The 25,336-nt window shown below is 35.7% G+C and overlaps 1 protein-coding gene across 3 annotated transcripts in view; it reads left to right on the top strand.

Moving 5' to 3' along the window:
• Window positions 1-24,888, top strand: part of LOC145673403 (uncharacterized) — a 501,393-nt gene extending 476,505 nt beyond the window's left edge. For all 3 annotated transcript variants that reach the window (XM_081743070.1, XM_081743067.1, XM_081743068.1), the window contains exons 28-29: window positions 10,336-10,471; window positions 24,092-24,888. In XM_081743070.1, coding sequence (XP_081599196.1) covers window positions 10,336-10,471; window positions 24,092-24,301 — 346 coding nt within the window. In that variant the 3' untranslated portion in view covers window positions 24,302-24,888. The remainder of the gene's footprint in view (window positions 1-10,335; window positions 10,472-24,091) is intronic.
• The last annotated feature ends 448 nt before the right edge of the window (window positions 24,889-25,336 follow it).

Raw genomic sequence — 25,336 nt, 5'->3', positions numbered from 1 at the left:
AAACAAACATTTCGCCTGCACATTTCTGTACAAACGTCACAAACGAATGCGACAACGTGTGATTGAATTGGACATGGTGGGGGGGCTACCAGTTAGACAGCCCCCATTTTTTTCTGTTCTGGCGGCGCCCTTAATTATGTACAAACGAAAATTTCGCGGGCACATTTCTGTACAAACGAAGTACAAACGATTGCGACAATTTGTGATTGAATAGGACATGGTCGGGGGCTACCACTTAGACAGCCCCCAATTTTTTTCGTTCTGGCGGCGCCCCTAATTGCGTGCGAACATACATTTCGCCTGCACATTTCTGTACAAATGAAGTACAAACAATTGCGACAATTTGTGATTCAATTGGACATGGTGGGGGGGGCTACCACTTAGACAGCCCCCATTTTTTTCTGTTCTGGCGGCGCCCCTAATTGTGTACAAACAAAAATTTCGCCTGCACGTTTCTGTACAAACGAAGTACAAACGATTGCTATAATTTGTGGTTGAATAGGACATGTTCGTGGGGGGCTACCAGCTAGACAGCCCCCAATTTGTTTTCGTTCTGGCGTCGCCCCTAATAGTGTACACACGAAAATTTGGCCTGCACATTTCTGTACAAACAATGTACAAACGATTGCGATACTTTGTGATTCAATTGGACATCGTGGGGGGAGCTACCACTCAGACAGCTCCCCACTTTGTTTTCGTTCTGGCGGCGCCCCTAAGTTTGTTCAAACAAACATTTCGCCGGCACATTTCTGTACAAACGATGCACAAACGAATGCGACAACTTGTGATTGAATTGGACATGGTGGGGGGCTACAACTTAGACAGCCCCCAATTTTTCTGTTCTGGCGGCGCCCTTAATTATGTACAAACGAAAATTTCGGGTGCACATTTCTGTACAAACGAAGTACAAACGATTGCGATAATTGGTGATTGAATAGAACATGTTGGTGGGGGGGGGTACCAGTTAAACAGCCCAAATTTGTTTTCGTTCTGGCGGCGCCCCTAATAGTGTACAAACGAAAATTTGGCCTGTACATTTCTGTACAAACAATGTACAAACGATTGCGGCAATTTGTGATTTAATTGGACATGGTAGGGGCTACCATTTAGGGGAACTCCCTTTAGAGGAATCACTCTACTTATTTATTGCAAAAAGCAGAATTTAAAAATTCGCATTCGTCCAAAGTTATCGTGTGAAGTAACAGCCGTTTGTATGTACGTACTAATATTGATAAGTTCCACTACGCGATCCCAATTAATAGTTCATATACCCGCGCCACACACACACACACTAGCATTTGTACACACGAAAGTATACCTGGTAGTATCCACACGCTTACGCCGGAAACTAGAAACAAACACACACACACACACACACACACACACACACACACACACACACACACACACACACACACACACTGGGACAGAGAGAGAGAAAGAGAATATCTTGTTGTACCTTTATACTGAATGCACCATTACTCACAAAATCAGTTAAAAAAGAAAAAAGAAAAAAGTTGTAAATGAAACTTTCAAATATTGGTACCACTGCTGCGTGTCACACATGAGATTGTTCCATAATGATTGATTCGTAATATGATGTATATGGGTTTCTTAATGGTAGTATAACAAAATGCCTTCAAATTGACCACTAAATAAAAAGTGAAATTTATTTCTCAAATTTTGTAAAATCGAAGTCGGTGGGCATTATGGGAACAGTCTACAATAACAATATATGCAAATAAATATTAATATACTTCACGTTTTCCAGTGGGTGCAAGAAAGCTTCGAATAGTATTTGTTGCCAGAAGCATTAACTGATGTAAATATATATATATATATATATATATATATATATATAATCCAGCACTGATATGTGTCGGGCAGGAGGCGGTTATGAGTAAATCGATGATCGATCGATCCAGGGCGCAATAAAACTGGTTATGACATTGATAGTGTCTAACATTCCAACATATGGACAGAAGTATCAAAGAATGGAGAAAATGAAATGAAATTATCAAGTTTTACGTCCCAGAGTTATGCCGGTTAGATTAAAGGAGACGGTGATAATGAGAAATGAATGAAACGGTGGTATGAAGAAAGTGGGAGGAAACGGGAAAACTCCGAGAAAACCCATGAGCAGGGTGTTTGTTCACTACAAAGTCCATACGGCGCGAGCTGAGATTGAACTAGGGACCCCAAGCACCGGAGATGAACGCTCTACGACTGAACCAGCGCGCCCCCTATCAAAGAATGGAGACAATCAATTCGATGTATAAGTAGATCTCACTAAAATAACTTGAAACTTCGCAATATGTACCTGAATGTCTCTGCACATATTTGATTGTAGGTACTCAGTATCGGTTTATGAATGACAATTAGAAACCACCGTAATTAATCATCTTCAGAATAAAGACAATATGCCTACATATATTCTATGCGGCGGGACTGTTATAGACGTTATAAAATACTAATGCAATATTACAGGAACGAGAACAATGGTCGGCAAATTGGCGAAATCTCGTGACTAACAAACTCCCTTTCGATCGAATGAACGATATTGAAAACATATACTCACCAACCAAATCATTATGAACACCCGCTTCTCTTTGAACGAAGTCGTTGGGCTGACGTAACAGGCATGGGGAACAGCAAAACTGTTCGTTAGACGGTGATCTTACCGTGTGGAGCTTCTGTGTAGAATAGGGAAGTCCGGTGGTATACCAGCGCTTGATAGGTTATATATTGTGATTGTCAGATGACTGGGATCGCCCATCTCAGAAACAGCTCGTCTTGTCGGGTGTTCATGAGGTAATGTGATTAATGAATTTTAAAAGTGGGAAAGAACAATGAAACCAGCACCAAACGACAACCCGTGGGGAAAGCATAGCTTAATAACTATCTAGACTGTTGAGATTGATGAATCATGCTAGGCCGGAAACAGTGGCCTAATTAACAGCAGACTTTAGCAGTGCACAAAGAATGAGTGTACCTGAGCACACAATCCCCGCTGTAGGCCCTAACTGAAGCATCATCTCACCTAATTGCAGTTTGCTTGTAGTTTGTACCGATGAAATGTTAATTTTTACTGACATGCTTCCCTCAAGAGTTGCCTCTGTCCGTGACGTATCATATAACCATTTCAGAAGATTTTCCTCCGAAGAGACTCAGTACACTGACGAGGGAAGAACGCGATGCCACTTAGAGAAAATTCCACCAAAATTGATGTAGATGTTGGTAATGGGAATAGAAAAAACGTGTGAAAGCATTCGTTTCGCAGGCGTTAGGAATCAGAAATAATGGACCCTACAGTTCTGGAGAAATATGTCCTGTCAACCAGATATTGATAGGACGGAACCTTTGCTCGCTATTGTGGCCAATGAGGAAGAAGTTAAATAAAGTAGAATATAAACAGAAGAGATGAACTCAAGTAAAAATGTACCAATATCCGCCTTCAGTCCCAACAGGTGTATGCCGGAATACTTAATCTAACAACTGCCCTTGCCATTACCCATTGGGTATGCATCACTAAGAGGTCGGGGTAAAAAGTTCTCGGTCTGACAATGAAAGACCGTGAATTTCAGTTCAGAAATGATTTTATATTTCGACATAATCTCCCTTAACTTCAATACACTTGGTCCAGCGTTTCTCCAGCATCAGTATTCCTTCCCGGAAGTGAGAGTTTGGAAGTTGTGAAAATAATCATCCACGATCCTCTCAACTTCTTAATTCGATGTGAAGCGCTTCCCATAAAGAAATTTCTACAAGTTTAGGAACAGATAGTAGTCCGATGGTGCCAAATCAGGGGAACTCCTATCGCCAACTCACCCTTGTGCACAGGTACGTTGTCCTGCTGAAAGATGATTTTCTTCTTCAAACCAGGCCTCTTCTCGCGAATTTTGGCATCCAGATGGTCAGAAGGTTGGAGTAATATTCGCCTTTAATTGTTCTCGCTTTTGCAAGGCAATCAATTAACAGGATTCCTTTCGCATCCCAAAACACACTGGCCATGACCTTTCCGGCCGATACGATCGTCTTCGCTTTCTCCGGCGCTGCACCACCGGCTCCCACACACTGCTCGGACTGCTGTTTCATTTCTGGCGTGGAGTGGTGAGCCCATGTCTCATCCATTGTCACAAATCGTCGCTCAAAATCAGTCGATTCCCTTGTGAACCGGTCCAAAGATTGCTGCGAAAATCGTTTTTGCATTTGCTTTTGGTCGGTAGACAGCAAATGCGGCACCCATCTTGCGCAGAGCTTTTGCATCCCTAGTTCTTTGTGCAAGATGTTTCGCGCCCGTTCCTCTGATATCCCCACACTCTCAGCTACCTCACTCACCTTCACTCGCCTTTCGTCCAACACGATGTGATGCACTTTTTCGATTGTTTCCGGTGTGGTTGCGGTTCTCGACCTTCCTTCACGTAGGTCATCTTTGAGGGATGTGAGACCACGTTTAAATTCAGTTGACCACTTTTTAACGGTTGACATGGAAGTAGCAGTCCCCGTAAACTTTTGTTAACTTGAGATGAATTTCCGTAGGTGTTAATACATTCAAAACGAAAACTATGATTACCGCACGATATTCAAGTTTATCCATTTTCACAACTAACACGCAAGACGTCTAACTGCAACAATGCCTGCACACAAAATACTTGACACTTGTTATACAAACGACTGAAAAGCGCCCCCAGGGAAGAACAATAAAATTTTGCTGATTGAAGTGCCATCTCTGGGTCAGGCCGAGAACTTCTCACCCCACCCTCATAGTTAGCTTAATGAAATTATATTAAGAAAATAAAGAAAACATATACAGAAATTAAACATGGGCGTCGCCAGAAGTTTTCCAGGGAAGGGGTCCAAAGGAAGTTGCTGTTTTTCTTCACACTAGAACATGCTGTCAGTACGCAAGTATTAAATGTTTGAACCCACCAATATTATCTGAATACATTTGTATCGGTTTTTCATGTCTACGGTGTGGCGCCCACCAAAAATTAAAGTACTGTGTATTATTTGTGAGGAAAATGTAAATATATATTTCGGAATTTGTGATGTTTAAAATGGAAACGACTGTGGATGACCATGACAAAAATAACCGTTTGAATACATAGAAGGCTGTTCATTAATACAACGCAAAGGATAAAGTAAATATTTGAATTTGGTGTACTCACCAGTAGAAAGCAGCAAAATGTATTGGACAGAAACAGTCTCGTAACAACTGCGTTCAAGACTCTAAATATGACTCATGCATGTTTCACAAATACTGCACTTTAATAGTGTGAACACAAAGTGAACGTAAGTGTGTTTTGTAACATCGATTTATTTCTGTGTATTTTCTTTATTTGCTTAATATCATTTCATTAGGCTAACTAGTGATTCATACCCAACGGGTAATGACAAGAGCAGCTGATAGATTTAGTATCCCGGCATTCATCTGTTGGGATTGAGGGCGGATATTGGTGCATTTTCAGTTCAGCTCATTTTTTCTGTTTTCATTCTACTTTTTTAACTTCTTCTACATTGGCCGCAACAGCAAGCATAGGCTCCGTCCTATCAATATCTGATTGACAGGTAATACTTCTCCAGAACTATAGGACCCATTATTTCTGATTCCGAACGTCTGCGAAACGAATGCTTCCACACGTTCTTTTCTATTCCCATTACCTACTCCTACACCAAATTTGGTTCAATTATCTCTGAGTGACATCGCGCCCTTCCCTCGTAAGAGTAAAAATAGTAATGCTCAAAGGAAATACTGGTGATCAGCGGTGAGTGCAATAGGAGACATACATCGGGGAAATTTAATAGTTCCAAGGGGAATTATCTCCCCATCCCCCATCGGGCCATGTCCTCAAATTATCACTGCAGGCAACATTTTTTCCAGTGTTGAAGCGAATCAGCTCCAGTTTATCCTTCATCAGTTCGGAACACCGCAGAAACGATTTCAATTTTATTATTTAACCTTACCTCCAACGTTGTTATACTTAGTTTTAGCCTTACAAAGAAACTTTCTATAACCACTCTAATATGTAGTGGAAATGGTCGAAAAAAATTAACACTTTTTTGTAGTATTTAACAGGGTAAATTCAAGTTGTATGAAAAATAATAACCCATTTTCCAATAAGTTCCCATATATCTCAAAACTGTTGCTGTCATTATTCATATAGCCTTCTTTACTTTATCGCTTGTTCTCACGGAACCTATAGGTTCAGAGGCAACCTGACTACTCTCTGTCCCACCCTAGGAAGATTATAAAACGGAAATGACGTTCAACTAGCGCGATGTTGCCACTTATTATGAGTAGGAGGAAGCCGATTTGAGAAAATAAAAAAGAACACAAACCAAACTGCGCAGCGGTAAGCGACTCAATAATAATAATAATAATAATAATAATAATAATAATAATAATAATAATAATAATAATAATAATAATAATAATAATAATATAAGAGGAATTGTAATTACTTACCTCACGTAATCTATTCCTGGAGGCAAGAAGCACCCAAATCTTTACTCCACACAAATTCAGTGGGAGGGAGTTCGCAATGATAAGGGGGAGACGAAGAACTTAATGCCTTCTATTCTGTAGGAGACTTCTGTGTTAGAAGCAACTTTATTTAACATTTGTATTACTTCAAATTTGTTGCAGCTTGAATCACATTCAACACTTTTCTTTTTAACCACTCTACAATTTCTTTTTTGGAACACGATTTCGTAAGGATTTTTTCGTCTTTTATTGAGTATGTGCGGTCATTATCTATAACAATCACGGAATTTGGTGGTACATTCGGAAAGAGTATTTCTTGGAAATATTCATATTCTGCTGCTCAAATTCTTTGTGATAATCAGCTGTTTTTGTGCCGCGAAAAACGAGGTCAGCTCCAGGAATTTATCCACTCTCAGTCATGGTATGAATCACACTATTACTCCCCCCCTTTTTTTCAGAGATGCCTTGACGCCTAAGGACAAACCCTCTCTCCAGCTTCACTGCCTGGTTTCGAAAATATGAATAAACGTTTAATAACATGATTTTCTCACCAGTAGAAAGAGGTTTCCCTTCTTTCTTTGCTTCTTATAACAATGTGGGAATTTTTAGCCACTGTCTCCAAAAATACCACTATAGCAGTTAAACACAAAATTAACTACTAACAGCACTAATAATAACACAGATAACACGGAATAACTATAACAAGAAAATAACAAAATTAAACAAAACAGAAGAAATTTGCACAACAAAATTCACTGAACTATCACAGAACACAATGAATCAAAACTGTCATCCCGCTTCCGCCGACGTGGCAACAACTGAGCTCATGTTGCCAAACTTACCTTATCGTAAGAAGTTTAACTGATAAAGAATGAGTTTGCATACCTCTATTATTATTCTAACAGTCAGTCTTACTTTCTTCGTGTATCTACTGCAAAAGTAGCTCCATTTTAAAAAAAGTTTTTCGATACACTAATATTTGAGTGAGAGTAAATCTGACAATCTTACTTGTGTCATGCTTCTGCTGTTGTTGTCGGCTACCGTTAGGGTTGCAAGCACTTATATTAATATGCTAGATGAACTTACCAGCTACGCTGGACACACGAACAATTATAAACTGCCGCGCAAGTCAACTCTGAATTTTAATTTGTTTTTACCACAATCTTCAAAAACATTTTAAATTCTGTCACTAATCGAATTCACCAAAACTGTTTTTGGTCTTAAACCGGCTCGTTTTTCTACTAAAAAACGGTTCGGTTTTCTATTAAAATCGGCATCAGTTACAAACGCAACAGTTTTTAAATTCGAAAGAATTTTCTCTGAAAATCGGAATTTTCATAATCTTCCCAGTTTTTGAAAAAATCTGTCGGTTCTTTTAAAAACCGTTATTTCTTTACGCACCAGTAGTATGGAATACCACGCAGGATAGTGGGTGGTCCGGAACCCTCCCCCGCAAAAGTTGTCTAGGCTTCATTTTTTACAAATTTATATTCCCCCACCGCTTCAATGACTTGTTCAAGCGAATTTAGTTTTGCTTAAATACTTTCAATAGAGAAAGGGCAAGCGCATTTAAACAGGTTCTACATCGTAAATAACAATAAAATACATAAAAAATACAGTGCACTGAAAATAAGAATAGCATACGCTATTAACTTTGACAGTTTTAAAATTGGCTACCTATAACTTTGACAAAAATAATAATGCAGGAATAAAAAAAAAAAAAAACTCTTAGGGGTGTATAGCCCCGGATCGTCCTCCCTGGCCACACTACTGCTACAAAAGTTAACATAGTTTAAATTTTTGTTACCTTTCGTAAACCTTTCGTGATGAGGAGGGAATCTCATAATTTGTGGATGAAATTAAGAAAAATCAGGGCATAAATAAATTTACAAAACAATCCGAATAAATTTTGAGATAAGACGAGAACTAATCCTTCGATAATTGACACGAGAAGTAAGTCTTCCATGATCGAGACGAGACGAGGAAACCTAATTTCTCGTCTCGTGAGCAACACTATTTGCACAAATTGGAGATTGTCACTATTCATCTAGCGACCACGAAAACTATGAGTTCTACACTAATCTTAATGAGTTTGGACATTTTAATTTTCATCCTCACCATGTGGATGGGGCTAAGCTTAGACTTGAACAGCTTCGGGAGAGTTACTATTTATCTCAGTGACCCCTAAACTATGAATTCGACACTAATATCAATCGTTTCCGATTATTTTTACATATCAACCCACTACCAACTCGTAGTATACTAAAAGCGCGACCTCCCACTAAAAAGGGAGTCAATACGTACGCCAGGAACTTTTTCTTACAGGGATGTTCAAAACAAAAGGGGGTGTATTTACAAAGCAATATATTCTGTAACTCAACTATTAGTGATAACTGGTTTAATGGTCTCTTCCCTTTCAACCTTCATTTTTCCTTAAAAAAAAAAAAAAAAAAAAAAAAAAAGCTTAATTATTTCTCGGAAGGAACTGCGGCGCCCAAAAGAGAAGGATTAAGCATGTCTATTTTGTTGATTGTCTTGATCGAAACTCCGAAACAATGAACTCATGTGCTTTACAAAACCAGACATGAGCATGTGTTTACTTCATATTTTGAAAGGAAAGAAATTAGCAAACCTTTTTTTTTTTTTAATTGATGCAATAAACATACAACACTGATTGATGGAATTGGATTTGAAGAAAGAATTGGATTCCTTTTCTATCCAGGGGGGTGTGTAAAAAAAATGAATGTTAGAAGGGTTTAGAATCTGAAGGGAATTCTCAAAAACGCTAAAATTCCTGGGCTGTCTGCTTATTTTTAAAAAATGTCAAATTTCAGCTTTCTAAGTTGAGCGGCTAGTGAGATACTTAATTTTTTTTTGCAAAAATTCGGACTCCTCCCCAATCCTCCTTGGTATGCTATTATAATTAATGTGATATGATAACATCTTAATTGGGATTGGGGTCTAATATAAACCGAAAATCTTTTCATTCTGCTTTGCCGTTTGGCCATACATAAAATTGGATTACACACGCTATTAAGTTATTTTAAGTAAAGATATAAATAACTACATAAAGTGACTTGTGTTGTTCACTTCCCACTTGTTCTACGAATAGAGGCAACCGTAAGGTCTGTAACCTTGTTGTATGAGACTATATGCACATGTATAAAGGGACAATAGTCTTTCATCCTTTCTGACAGAAAAGTGCACTTTTTGCTACTGGCTACACTGGTTTGACGCGTTTGACGTATTTCCGTTTTATATTCTTCCTAGGGTGAAACAAAGATTAGCATGCCAACCCTCTAGTACACTGTTACGAGGTTTGAAACGTGAATACGTACAAGTAATACGTTTCTTACGGTTGAGAATAGAAAGCGGTTTATAGAGACTGCCACTTCACGAATCTCGTAAGAAAGCTAAAGTCCCTTGTGACTATATGAATAGTGTACACGTCTTTGATGTGAAAGGCCCGAGCACGATTTCCGCTGGGAACTCATGTACTTCGGACACTACATTAAACTGTAGATTCATGTCCTATATTGCCTTGCAGCTGAACGGAACGCAAAACTCAAATGTAATCTAATCCAATCGCAACAAAGCAAGATTACTGCATACAAAGCTAATAACAATTGTATGTTAACACGTATTAACGTTTTCAAAAAAAAAAAAAGTACTATTAAAAGATGATGAGAAACTGTAGACTTAAATACAAATGAGTGTATACGTAATACTAACTTTATTTTATAAAGTTCTAAATGTAGCCCGCAAAATATGTCACTGTTAGAGCTTTGTGTGAATCCATTTACTACTTAGAAATAATTGTTAGCAAATCAATAATTTCTTATCTATTTCAGCCGTTACTTAGTTCTAGTCATGGTGGAAGATGACACAATTGAAGCACCCGCTACAAAAATAATTCCACAAACTGTAAACGAAGAAATAAGGAACTTAGTCAATGGATCATTTTACATAGCGAAAGAAGTGAAGCAGGTAAGAACAAAATCCTGGGCCATTAAAAAATATAATATAAACTCTTTCATTACTTATTAGATTTTCTTTGTAGACATTGACATTGTTTAGACTTTAGACATTGTTTTAATAGTTATATTATTCCTTTAAATGTTGTGTACAGATATGTGCACAAAAACCTAGACTGCCTTCTAGAGTCTAAGTTTAAAAAAATATACACAGATCCTAGATCCTTATATCCCTCGAATCTGTGCTTACGGAAAATTTAATTCCTCTCTATTCTGCCACAGACCAGCATGCGTAGTCTTCCGAGAGTAGACCATTTGGATATTCCCGCCAAAGTAAATGCCACAGACCAGCATGCGTAGTCTTCCGAGAGTAGACCATTTGGATATTCCCGCCAAAGTAAATATATAATACAATCATATAGGCTACATAGCCCCCGCATTTGTTCCGCCGATGGTCTTGCGTGTCTTATGTATCAGCCTTTGCATCAAGAGTGAATTTCGTGCAGTTGCTCTTTAATTACATTTCCTGAATTTGGCCCAACTGAATTTGGGGCTTCGAACCCTGACCCTCACGTTTACTCAGCCTACGCCCTCGCACCTCCTAAACACATAATTCTACCTAATTTCAAGTTTCTTCTCCCATTTCAACTATCTAAAACATAAGCTTTTGTATCCCAAGAAAATGCCCATTTAAATAGCATGAGAATTTTTTCATCCCCTCTTTAGACCCCTTAAAAACTAAAATTGTTAACTTTTGGCAATTTTCCTGTAGGTTAGTCCCGGAAGGCTACAATCATGCCAAATTTCATCATTCTAATCCTGCCCGAACTGCCTAAACATTTTGGAGTGTAGATGATGTCCCATATATATAACATGGGAAAGATTTTTCAGTTCCCCATCAAACTATTCTACACTAAGAAATTTTTATTTTTAGAGACTTATCTAGTTAACACTAACGAAAGCGTATAAGCATACCGAATTTTAAGTTTTCATTCCAATTCTAAATATCTAAAATATGAGATTATAGATTCAAAAAAGGCCTATTTAAATAACATGGGAAATTTCTTCATCCCCTCTTTAGACCCCAATAAAACTTAAAAATATTCACTTTTGGCAATTTTTCTGTGGGTTAATCCCGAAAAACTACAATCTTGTCACATTTAATCATTATAGCCCTACAGGAAGTGCCCAATAATTTTGGGGTGTAAAAGCTGTCCCATGTAAATAACATGGAGAAGATTTTTGAATTCCCCATGAAACCATTCCAAAGTAGGATATTTTGAATTTTAGAGATTCACTTATGTGACACTAGTGAAAACGTACAAGCATACCGAATTTCAAGTTTTTATTTCAATTCCAAGCACCTGAAATATGAGATTATAGATCCAAAGAAAGGCCCATATAAATAACATGGGGAAATTCTTCATGCCTCCTTTAGACCTCCTAAAAATTAAAATTACTCACTTTTGGGAATTTTCCTGTGGTTTGGACTCAGAAAGCTACAGTCATACTAAATTTCAAGTTTCCACGTCAACCGGAACGGCTGTCAATTGTAAGAAATTCAGGCTCTCGTTGTAACTCTAGGTCGGAGCTGAGTCTAGGGATGGATGTTGCCTATGGCTCAAGATTTTTGGTATACGCGATATATATAAAAAAAGCTTAATGTAGTAGGCTGACATTTCTGTATTTTATTCGAAGCAATGTAGAAAATAACATTCAAGATTTGCGTATTTGGTGTGATGAAAAAGTGAACCTACAGCAGTGCCAGATCTAGGGCAGGGCCGGGGAACCTAGCCCCCCAGCTTTTTGAGTGACAAAAATAACTATTATTGATATATTTTTGAAAGTTTATAGTAAACTCATGATATACCTATCATAGTCTGGGTTTTGACTGCCCCCCAGTTTTTATCTTCTACATCTGCCACTGATCTACAGTCACGCTCTAATAGGTCTTGGGGGATAAAAAATATAAAACTAGGAGAATAATGACTCCTTTACCGTTGATAATGATTGTGAAAATGTATTGCATACATCAGGTAAGATACAACTTAAACTAATGTTACAGATGAAATTAAGGCTAGCTGAATACTATTTTGACTTCAAGAAATTGTATCTGTTCTACTGGGAAAATGTACTAATTCGAGAATGACTATTTTTTAAATGAAAAGACGTAAGGAAATATGGAAAATGAGAGAACTAATATTTAAAGAAAAAGCACTAGAGAAAGTTACTAAGAGAGAAGATGATTAAACAAGATGATCAGAAGTATTTCGAACATTTCGCACTTACTAGTAAAAGAAGAACGATAACAAGAGATATTTATAACCAAATTATATCAGGACTCCTAAAAGGTATCGAGTCTTTTACACATGAGATTTCGTTAGTGTCCCAAATTTCAAGGTATTCTGGTTACGCGGGGCTAGGTGTAGCATCGTTTGACAGCTGACAGTTGAAGAAAGTAAACGTGCAGAAATGTTGGAATTCTCACAATTCGGCAGAAGGTTTTGCGCCGTGGAGATTAGTGAGCTGACTACAAAACTGCTCTAAATTTTTAAATTTTAGTTCGATAAATGAGCAAGTGCTACACAAACCTCTCAATAAGTTTGTTCTGTTTATGAGCAAGACACGTTATGAAACGCAATAACCAAAAGATGGTTCAATTACTTTCGTTCGAGAAACTTCAATGTTCAAAGATACCCATCGTAGAAAAAAAATAGATGATATTTTACCGAAAGTCGAACAAGACTAGCTTGTAAATAGTCATAGTATTCCCAAACAATGTCCAACCATTTGTAGAAACTGACAAAAAAAAAGTTTGGGTGTCAGATAATGTAACTTAAAAACATTTACACGATCGAATTTCCATCCGCGAATTTTTACTGAATTATAGCGAACTCGAGTCGTTTCTGAAGCGGTTATTATTTTGAAATAAATATAAGAATTTAATAATTCAAATATACCAGTGACAACTAAAAGTGACTGAAACTATTATGTTGCACAAAAACCAATATACCGTATAGTTAGTTTTTTTTAAATTATTCTTTCTTTAAGTGTAAAATCTTAAACGATCGTTCCTATACTTTTAAAAAAATGAAAATACTTTCCGGTAGAAAAGAAAAAAAAGTACATATAAATAAACGAGTCACGATATGGATTTATAATAAACATTACATTTAAGACTCATTATAACTAACAATTTGTTTTAATGTGTTCTGTTTAAAAGTTTGGTCCTTTGGGCATTTATCTCAAGTTTCCATTGCATTACAAGTAATTTTTAATGTTTCATAGCACAAAATGTTTACCAAACTGCACTACTTTTAGAAATATATATATATATATATATATATATATATATATATATATATTACTGCTTATAGTACATTTCTGCTCACAAAAGCATGGACCACCTTCCAGAGATAAAGTCCCAAAAAACAACAATAGATCCTTATAGATTACCTTTAGGTCTGGCTCATTTCGCCTGTGCTTTTGGATTAGACGATAATGTTGCACTATCCACATGATACTTTTGTTCTATGTAGGAAAAAATAAAAATAAAATGAAATGAAATCTTTGAGTTTTACGTCCCACTGTTATGCCGGCTAGGCTAAAGGAGACGGTGATGATGAGAAATGAATGAAATGGTGGAATAAAGAAAGTGGGAAGAAACGGGAGAACCCCGAGGAAACCCACGCACACGGCATAGACAAAGAAATTACAACATAGGAAATTATTGCAAATTTGATACATTATTTAATTTTTTAACCAAGAACGATTAAAATAATGATGGAAGTACGGGCAATATTATAGCCACAAGCAGATTACAAAGGTTAACCATCTGATTTACATAATTTGTCAATTGTTTCTCTACCAATTAGAGTGTCCCCATAACACACATTGTCCAGTTACCTTCCCTAGAGCCAAAATGAAGGAAACATTTACGACAAAACCCATCAAAATCAGCAGGATAACAGTAAGAATATTTGAAAACATTTTGCTGTTTTCTAGTAACATATTTATTCTACCAGTCGTTTCATAGGAAGTTCAGAGGAAACTGCTGTTTGTTACCAAAAGATTTGGAAATATCAAGAAATAAAGTAAAATCACGTTACTTGCAATGTCAATATAATAACTTTTATGCCACAGTAAAATTACCTTATGTTAGAATATACTAGATCAGAAAATAAACCAACACTTGAAGGTAAAGGACTGATATGTGTTAACAAATTTTGCTACGCATAAGGCGAGTTGTCTTTCTTTCTTTGTTTTTCTAAAGCTGGGTTCTTAAAATATCCTCTTTTCAGAAAAGCAAAAAAATACTTTTGTAATTGATTTTCTATAAAGTCCTTCAGCAAGTAACTGTAATTAGTACTCAAAATAATCACACAAACACCGTGAGAAGAATCTTTAAATTTATGAATCTTTATTAAAGTATATAAAGATTTGTTTCTTACTACCTCTGTCGAGTGGAGTCCCTGGACTTCGTGGGAACAAACACCATGATCGTAAATTTTCTCTGCGATTTATCTTTTCTGCCCAGTTTTTTCATCCCATCATTATTATATATCTCCTTCCAGTGGCGGCCGTGGATTGTGGTTTCGGGTGTTGCAGTACGAACGATAAGAGACAGAAGATATAAAGTTGACTCGTTGACTAATCAGCATAACTTTAGATGCAAATGCTATGTGACATGTAAAATTAAATAAAATTCTGTTTTTAAAAAATAAAAAATGAAGAACATTTTATTCGATTAATCACCTTAATTAATTAGTAAGTTCATTATCCTCTCTTTGATTGAAGCAGATCTGCCTAATACATGCTGGTTGAACTCTGGTATTCTTATTATCAGGTTTTTTTCGATGGAAGACATAACCAATAATGATAACCTTTCTTGGGACATTCAATTCCTTGAAAGTGTCAATTCTTTTTCATGTGGAAAAAACTTCTGACGCCATAAGTGCAGTTAATATTAATTTCAGAAGCTTTGTAGGGTCACTAAATATTTTTCCTAGATTATTGCGAACGATTCATTCTAGCAGACTCAGTCCCTGACAGTGATCCGAATTCCTCTTCAGTGTTCAATGAAGAGAGTTCATAGCAGAGATTAGTGTTATAAAAATGTACATTGAACACACTTTATTCAAAGTTTATCCAGGAAAATTTAAAATAAATTGAAATGTATCTGGTGCAAATAGTGTTGTAAATAGAAAAAAAAAACGTTCGTATTTTTTCAGAAATGTACCTTGTTTTAGAAAAAAACATTGCCTCTCGTTTTTTTTTCAAATAGTCATTTGTAATGCATCTTACGTCTATTTAAGTATGAAATATTTTTATGTAGGTGTAATCACCGTAAAATGAAACATAAATTAAACGCTAGATACTAATACGCTACAAATATTTTACAATTTACATGAATACCATAGCTATTAACAATTCAGGTTTCAGCAGTTTTCATCAATATCAACTAAGAAATAAAAGTAGAAGTGAAATTTTGTTTTTTCGTGAAAGCAGCCCTTTAATATGTACGAAAATAATGTCAGAAACGGTATAAAATTCAAATTACTTGTGTAAAGGTAAAAACTAATACTAATTTGCCTAATAGTATTTTTCTAAATATCATATATAAATAATTTCTCGACTAGATATATATGATATACAGAGCCGGCTCTACCCTACCTGTAACACGTGCATTTGCATGGAGCAGCAAGTTTGGAGGGTCCGGCAAAATCTGTTATAAGTAGAGACCGGATGTTTAGGCATTAAAAACTTGAAAAATAGGCAGGCAAATAGAAACTTAAAATTAAAAAAAAAGCAGTAAAATAAGCACTAAAATGTAACTCGAAATAATGAAGATAAATACTCAATACAATTTAAAAAATAGATTAGTCATAAATAGTGCTCAAAGAATATAGCGACATACTTGTTTGTTAATCTCTTCTTTCATTCTATATGTAAAGAACGAAGCTTGATATATATATATATATATATATATATATATAGGGAGAGAGATTGATTGTAATGTACCATGTGCTCGTGTTATTTACAGTGTATAAATTATATATATTTCCCAATTAAATCTTATTTCAAAGAAAATGCATAGAATACGAAACATTAGACACTAAAGCAGTTATTTAGGCAGTGAGGGGCGAAATAGGCAAAATAAAGTTGGCTAAATCGAAACCATAATCCCCGATATAAACTTTAAAACGTTATTTTTGATCATATCTTTAGCATTAAGAATAGGCATCTTGCCTAACATCCGGTCTCTAGTTATAAGTATATTATTTAAATTAAATATTTCTTGTTGGAAACAGACTTCATGATGATGGTAGTTACATTTACTAAGCTGACCTTCTATTTGAATACTACATTCAAAAATTATGTTTAGGTTGCATTAGTTTAAGGTTACATGGACAATGCTAAAGCAAATGGTCGAATCAATCCGAGCACAAATTGCTTGTTTCTTTTCAAATGCAAGAATTCAATTCTCGAATAGTAGCGAATATCTGTTCCATTTATTAAGTTATCGCAGTTTTGATATGACAACTAGTCTTGTTTTTGTCAGAAACAAGTTGCTTATCATTGAAGATAGAAACAATAATGTTAACAGATGTAGAAGAAAAATCAAGAAATAAAGATAAAAGAACTAGTTGCATTGGAATTGCAAACCGATACATTGAGATCGAAGCTCGATATTGAATTTTATAAAAAGGATTACCATCTTTCTTCTGCAGGTGTTTGCTTTATCTTTCACTAACATAATAGATTAATATTTAAGAAAAAAAAAAAACAGACACAACGGGATTGCATTTTAGTATTTAAGCCTCTCTGAGTGCGACTACACTTACCCTCCCCTTCGTTGTTCATACTGGAGTAGCATACTTAAAATCATGACTTTTAAGATTTGTTCTTCCTGGAGAAAGGGGGAGACGGCAAATTATGCTATTCCACGGGGCGACAAATTGCCTAGGGCCGGCCGTGTGTATGATGATGAAAGTTAGTATTGATAATAATGGCACTTCTTGTAATGTATATACAAGACATGAATATAGGATGACTGAATTTGAAGTAATACAGGGTGTTTCAAAATTAATATTAGGGTTTTGAAACTTTGTAGTATCTATTACAATTAACTTACAATTATAAATATTATATCAAATGAAAGAGCAACTCAAACAGTTTTGTACGCACGCATATATATGCATTGTTTCTTCTGTCTGCCGTTAGAAAGAGCAAGTAGAAAAGATGGAGAGTAGAGAGCAGAAAGCTTTTTGTGTTTTAATAAAGACTGAATCTTTACAGTGCAACCGTCTGTGAAGAATATTAAGGAGACGCTTGCAACTACGTTCTTATCGTTTGCAGTTGCTACAGGTTTAAAGCCTACAGACTACGGTTTACGTGCCAATTTCGCAAGTGAAATATTGCTGTATAACAATGAAGATTTTCTGGATCGTGTCGTCTTCAGTGATAAATCGACATTTCACCTAAGAGCTAATGTGAACACTCATTATGTTTGCATCTGGCTGTCTGCAAATCCTCAGGAGATGGTACAGTTGAAACGAGACTCCCCTAAATTGAATGTGTTTTGTGCCATATGGCGGAAAGTTTATGGGCCTTTCGAACCTATCGACAAGATGTGTGCCGTGTGACGAATGAGTCTCACATTGAACACTTGTAGCAAAGACTGTTTGAGGTGCTCTTTTACTTGATGCACTGCTCATAATTGTACGTAAAACGTAATAAGTACTACGAAGACGTAAAACCCCAAAATTCATTTTGAAACACCCTGCATTTCTCACCAGCAGTATTGGAACTAAGATGTAAAAAGGAGAGAGAATTTTCCCTATAAAGTTATTGTTTACAACAACGATATTATTATTAATCGAGACTATAACTACAACAACAACACGAGTTAGTAGTCAAAAAAATGTAATCAAATGTATACTCGGTGGCCTAGGTGGCCAAAGTGGAATACACGGGTGTGTCATTTGTTTAATCCTCTCCTGTGTGGACACTAATTAAGATATCGGGATATTATTCTAACAAAATATGGTTGGACTATACTTTATCATATTAATTTTTTTTCTGCTATCGAATTTCTTTGTCAAATTTCACCCCAGTCAAAAATTACAGAATTTTCTAATTTCGAATTTCCTTTGCTTCTTTTTCCCCTGTAGCTTCCTTCGTTGTAGAAAGACCTTCTTAAGACTTGCCAGGTAGATACCTCGGATGGATACCTAACTGCTGACATCAATTGGACGGGCCTGCGCGCAGTGTTGCCAATTAGGGAAATTAAAATTTTTACTAAACTTGGACAAAAAATTCGAAATTTTGTTTATAAATCCGTACCTATACGCTCGAGTGCAAGTCAACTTACCCCAATCGAACATTTGTCCTTACTTAACAAACGCAAGTACAGATCGTTACAATGGGGTAATTAGGAAACGCACGAAATATTCGTATTTAGGTTCTAACCCTTGCTTTTTCTAGTTTTTTCCTACTTTTCTGTTTACCGTAATATAGTTTTTGTAATTAGAAGTTTTGTTCCTTAAATATCGTCATAATACTTGTAGGATATATTAGGGGGATACCAAAGCTTATTTTAAGATATTTTGTGTGTGTGTGTCTGATAGCAGTGTAGCAAGCTACAGAAAATTTTAATTCAAGATTTTAGTTGCAAATTTTGCAAAAATTCCTTTTTTGTTTCTATTATTTCCCTCTTGTTAGCTACACTCGAACAAACATACCAGTATCTAAAAGCTTCGTAATTAGCATACACAGTGCACCATAAAAAGTTTCACTAGAATAATTGGAAGAAGTACAGTTGAGGTTTATAACAAACCATGTTCTGGAAATGGTAAGAAAATAGTGAATTTCTGAGGTAGAATGAGATTTTTTTTTTAAATTTCGTGCTTACTTTGTTAGATATTGCCATGATGCTTGTCGGATATATTCTTGGAGTATTAAGGTTTATTTTCAGATAATCTTCGTCTGTCTGATGGCAGTGTTTGCAGCCAAAAACAATTAATTCCCGATTTTAGGTGAGAAATTCGGAAAATTTCCGTTTTCCCCTCTATTATTACCCTCTTGCTGCCTACATTGAAACAAACGTACCACTACCTGAAAGCTTCCTCTTTGCCCTACAGAACACACCATAAAAAGTTTCAATAGGATAATTAGAGAAGCTGTAGCCCCGGCATATTTGTTAATTTTTGCTTCTGAGGCGTAAAAAGTGTCAAAATTTCATGTGTATGATAACAGAGAATTTTTTTCTTTCCCTCTTTGAATGGAAGCCAGCGACTTCAGGATTTCACTGTACCTTGTCAACACACCAAAGAATTTGTTTAGGTGACTTGAACTCATATAACAGCAGTGGTGCTAGATACAAAAAAAAAAAAAAAAAATGAAATTCGGTTAGGGATTATTTTGTAAATTTTCACCCCTACATTTACCTGAATAATTTCCCACCCGTTGGGAACACTGCAATAAAACATACACCAAAACATAGCCATATCCATTTTCTAAAAGGCAAGGTCTTAACTATATCAATCGAATGAATGGTTTTTGAGCAATAAGTCACTAACTGAAAATGTAGGGAAACACCAAAAATGACTTGGGTCCGAAAGGAATAATAACACAATTTTGCTCGTATAGGTAGAAAGAAACAAACGATTTGTAACTTACGAGGGCTTCGACTCAAGTTCTGTTGATTATTTCAATAATCTGCAACATAAATCAATAAATAATAGTTGCCAGCAAAAAAAAAACAGACATTTGAAAAAAACATGAAAAAGAACAATGTTTTTTATTGAAAAAAAACTTCACAGAAAAAAAAACCGTTTTTTACAACACTAGGTGCAAACAACACTACTGCCATAAGATATTCTGTAAATTTAAACTGGATTTTTTTTTCGAACACTCCTGAATTGCCCTTTGCTTGTTTTGTCTAAGCCTTAATTGAAAATTTCTCCTCAGTTGAAAGCTGATCAATGTTTTTTGTAAGTTATTTATAGAAGTCATGGTATACAATTCATTCAGAATTTGTAGGTTATTTACTGAATTAAAGCACACACAATGAAATCAAACTTAATGATTAAAAACCAAAACAGCTAATACAAAATAGGTACTGGTATATGAATTCCGAATGTCACATATTCATACATCAACACACACACATGTGCATAAAAGAAAAAACTACATTCCAAATCATCCGTCTTGGTTGTTACGCAATGCACGATGAATACAATATACTTCCACATGAGGCGAAACAATGCTTACCAATGTGATATGTTCTGGAAAGGAAACCTCGAAATCCGCCAGATGAAGGATCAGCATGTAACAGAAGCAAAAAATCAAATAACATCAAAACACCACTGCCATTTCTACACCCAGAAATGTTAACTGGGAGGGGTCCAAAGTATTTGAGGGAGATCCAATACGTCTACATAATATGGAACCTGTCTTATACTGCACCTGAAAAGACGATAAGTAATTCTTACTTACTGTCATCTATATTTGTAGAAAAAATGAAAGAACGATTATTTTTATAAGAAAAGAAGAGTATGTGATGAGGCGTAAAATAAAATATTTAGCCTACATCAATCGTTTCTCTGTTAAACAAGTATAGTTCGTTAAGAAAGTCTACAAATGTTAGTCAAGTTTCGAAATTTTTGGAAGGTCCGGACCAGGTCCGGTCCCCCTCGTGGCTGCGCCCCTAAGCATTGCTAACTAGTCCCAAATTCAATGTGGCGTTCCCCATCATACAGTTTTATGTGGAAATTATCAAGAGTATAAAATATACCGGTACTTATTTTATAAAAGAAATATGTTTATACTAAAATACTATCCACAGAGGGGGGAGCGATTCTACATACTGAGTTATTAATATTTGATTCACAAATTACTGTAGAAGAAGCCTTCATTATCAATATAAGCTAACAATTAACTTGTAAATGCGAGTCTACTTTCATTTGTTTTCTCCTCTACTAGATATTTTCTTTCTTATTTTGTAATTCTGCAATCACTTTTTTAATTATCATTATATTGATTTGCTTCAGTATGGTCCCGTAATTTAAAAATATGAATGCATAAAAACAAATTCAATTTGTTAATTGCTAGTGAAAAAAAATTCAGAAATCTTATTTAGCATGAAAAACCTTTTCGTTCACTGAAAACCGTGCTGTGTTGCAGAAGCACTGCAACGACCAGTCCCTTTAACTTCTGAGATAGGGAAAAGGAGACCTAACATTGGCTCTAATTGCCGCGCTGAAGGAATCTGGTCATTGTATGCTCGCTGCAACACAATATAAATTATTGACTCTGTGACGGATTATTTTTCGTTTTTTAAAACGGATTAACGGAACGGACAGTTAAAGAAGTAAAAAATATATTATTTAAAGTGTATATATGCAAGTATTATAAAGTATTTTTCTGTTCTTTACTACTATTGATAATAATATTTTTTCTTGAAACACTTTGGTCGTTGCGCAACGCTGCAGCACTAACATTAACCGCCACTACCTCCTTCAGTATCCCATCATAGTCTCCTTCAGTATCATTAGCGCATTCAGGGAGATCCGGACACGCTCTAATCTATCAACTTTATATCCCCCAACAAAAATTTCTGGGTATATGCCTGCGCTAGTTTACATGTCTGCTGCATACTAGAAACATTACTGTCGTTTGTTTAGATTTCCTTCTTCATAACTAGAATTCATATTTTTCATTAGTATATCATTGTAATATTTATTAAAATATTTCAAACGAAGGGTAGTAATTGCTCTTACCCATATAAATGACGCCTCTGCTTAGAAGGTCGATATGTTATTATTTCAGTATACGTAAACTGAAATCTTTCAGTTTAACGTCCACGGTTATGCCCTTTAGGGGCCATCTACATATTACGTAACGCTAATTTTGACCAATTTTTACCCCCTGCCTCCCCTTGTTACATTTCGTAACACAAAGCGAATCCACCTTTTCTTATGTATCACTTTGATTTTTGTTTGTAACCAATTTTGCTTATTTTGCGGGTTATTACAACAAAAAACTATTGTTAATGGTAGAACTTTTTGTTACAAAATGCTTGTATTCTGAATATATTTGTAGTGTTTTTCGCTAATTATTCAAAGTATTAGAAAGTCGTAGTACCGTAATAATGTTTTAACCCCTAACTAGTTTTAATTGTTCTAAATTGCATACTTTCATGTTCCCAAGGAGATCGCACTCATCCTTTTAGGTCACCGGTGATTGGCAAGGAGAAAATACTACTGGAAAATGCAGGTGAAACAGGATCTAAATAACTGACATAGATCTCATTTCCCGGGATCCAGGATGCGCTGTGTATTTGAAGTTCGCCAGTGTCGACGACGTAAGAAACACTCTCTTATTGTTGACCACAGGCTGCACACGTGAACGAGGCAGGGATATCGGACAGAATGAGCTTTCGAGCATCTTCTTTGGACTTTGGAATTCAGTTTACCCCTTTTAAATTCTTGTCCCAAATCAATTCCAGAATCAGAATAAACTCGATTTCACCAGAAATATTCAAATAAAGAAAAGGAAGAAAGAAATCAGTACTAGATAAATACCAGAGGAATCAGGATTTTAATATCTCATTTTGTTCCAAATCGTGGATAGTTCCGTTTCGGAAAATATAATTTCACGAAAATGAGTTTCTTCTTTTTCACACGCGACCTTGGAAAAATAGAGTGGGGTAATGATTCAAATCTACAGTTTTAAACAATATTCTCAGAAACAGCGATACGAGTGGGAACATGAGGGCATTTTCAAGTGCTGATGACAATCACTAACAACTAACTCCAGAAAAGTGTGTGCCGTATATGCAATTCTGCGATAGCCACGAAACGGAATTTTATTGTATTATAATGCAGGAAAAGTTCGTCACCAGTCATGCTGGTGTCAAGTAGCGCTTCCGAATTCTTTCTGAAGATTCATTTATATAGGCTATATGTTCGCAATTTCCCTAAGCAATAGAAATATTTATTTATTTATAAAAAAATAAAAGAAGTGAATAAAACTATTTGTTTAAAAGATTGCATATAAACTTGAGAATAAAAATAACATTTACAGCAAAAAACATGCGTTACTTAAAGAGGATGTCAACCCCCTCCTCTCCCTTAGAACACTTCGTAACGCAAGGCCAAACCCCTTTCCCTTTTTCTGCGTTACATAATATGTAGACGATCCCTTAGGCTAAGGGAGACAATGATTCAAGCAAGTGAATGATGATGGGAGAATTAGTGAAATAAGAAAGAGAGAAAACGGAGTACCTTGAGAAAATCCACGGACATGATGTTGTCCATCACAAACTTACTTGTCCGGGGATCGAATAAGTTACTCCACGCACCAGAGGTAAGCGTCTACCACTGAACTACCGTGACCCCATTCAGTATACATAATATAATTGACACATTACCTTTGCTTATGAAATAAAATGAACTTAATTTATGAGTGAAATTTTAAATGTTCCGCTGAATAAGTCAATATATACAGTAAATTATTATTATTGTATGTAACTATGCAAAAAGCCAGAATCTCTGCTTTGGCATTATTATTCATTTCTATAGCCTAGTATAAAATACTCATATATATATAAATTGATTTGTATTTACAGATAGAGGACGAAGGTCCCATCACAGTTCTTGTTGGGACTGGAGAAAAGAGCAACAGTGACTTCGGAGAATTCTATGATGCTCCTGTGGCGTCCAGTACAGCGTGTCGCGTAGGAGTAGCTGCTATTTTGGAATATGACGGATCTTACGCTGTCGGCTATGCTGAGAGTGAAACATTGTCCACGCCATTCGAAGAGTCTGATGTTAACTGATGTATATTATATGCGATCACATTGGGCCAGTGTAAATAGTATGACAAAGTTGTAATAAATTAAGAGGCCAAAAATCATACCGGGTATAAAGAAAATAAAACACAACTTTACCTAAATGGAAGGATACTTAGACGTCTATCTATACATACCAGCTTACCAGTTGTAATTTATTTCCAATCCGCCTGCTAGTAATGACAAGTAAATACTAAAAGTGGTATCTTTAAACTAATATCTTCATCAAATAAGGAATTTTACGAAATGACTTTAGACTGGAAATGAGTTCGAATAAGGTTTAAATGATGGATTCTCCAGTTCAGTCATGCAATAAGAGAAATTGTTTAAAGGATTGTTCCATTTCCTTCGTGTATAAATGAAATGTAATAAGGACAGCTTTGCTACAGTTTGTTTTGGATATTAATGGAAGTTAATGCACAATGTTACGGTATTACCATATTGTTTATTTGTTTTGACGCTTTCATTTTATTTTATTCTCCATTTTAAATTGAATCGAATATTTGCAGAGAGGACTTGAGTCCATTTTGTGTAGCTTTCAGATATTAAAGAAGAAAAAAGTATTTAAATCAGGATTGCTGACTTTCTTTTCTCTCAATCTGTAGTGCATGTTGCCTTTACACCGTTGTAACACCTTTGACGCCCGTCCTTTATTTATGCTAAGTTGCTTATAACAGTAGTAGCATTTCTCAACCTTTTTCTCTTTCAGGGCACACCAAAGTACGTTTCAAACTTTCGCGACACCCCTGCATGCATTCCCCCCTAGTTGTAAAAATAAACAAACATATAAAATACATAAAATAGATTTTTATTATGGAAAGACTATGACATACAAATTTTACAAGGCCATTACGTAAGACTTGAATAGAAACATATATATTAAAAAAAAAAAAGTAACAAGACTCTTAAGCAGGAATATGAGAAAGATAAGAATACATCAAACTTCAAACTAGTGGGATGTCTTTAATCGAGAAGAAAACATCAAGAGTTGCGTTATTGAAATTACTTTTCTGTCTCTAGTGT

The sequence above is a fragment of the Thermobia domestica genome, chromosome 16 (assembly GCF_964235325.1).
Source record: "Thermobia domestica chromosome 16, izTheDome1.hap1.1, whole genome shotgun sequence".
Taxonomy (NCBI): domain Eukaryota; kingdom Metazoa; phylum Arthropoda; class Insecta; order Zygentoma; family Lepismatidae; genus Thermobia; species Thermobia domestica.
The sequence above is the reverse complement of the archived record's forward strand: the minus strand, read 5'-3'. Positions and strand labels throughout refer to the sequence as shown.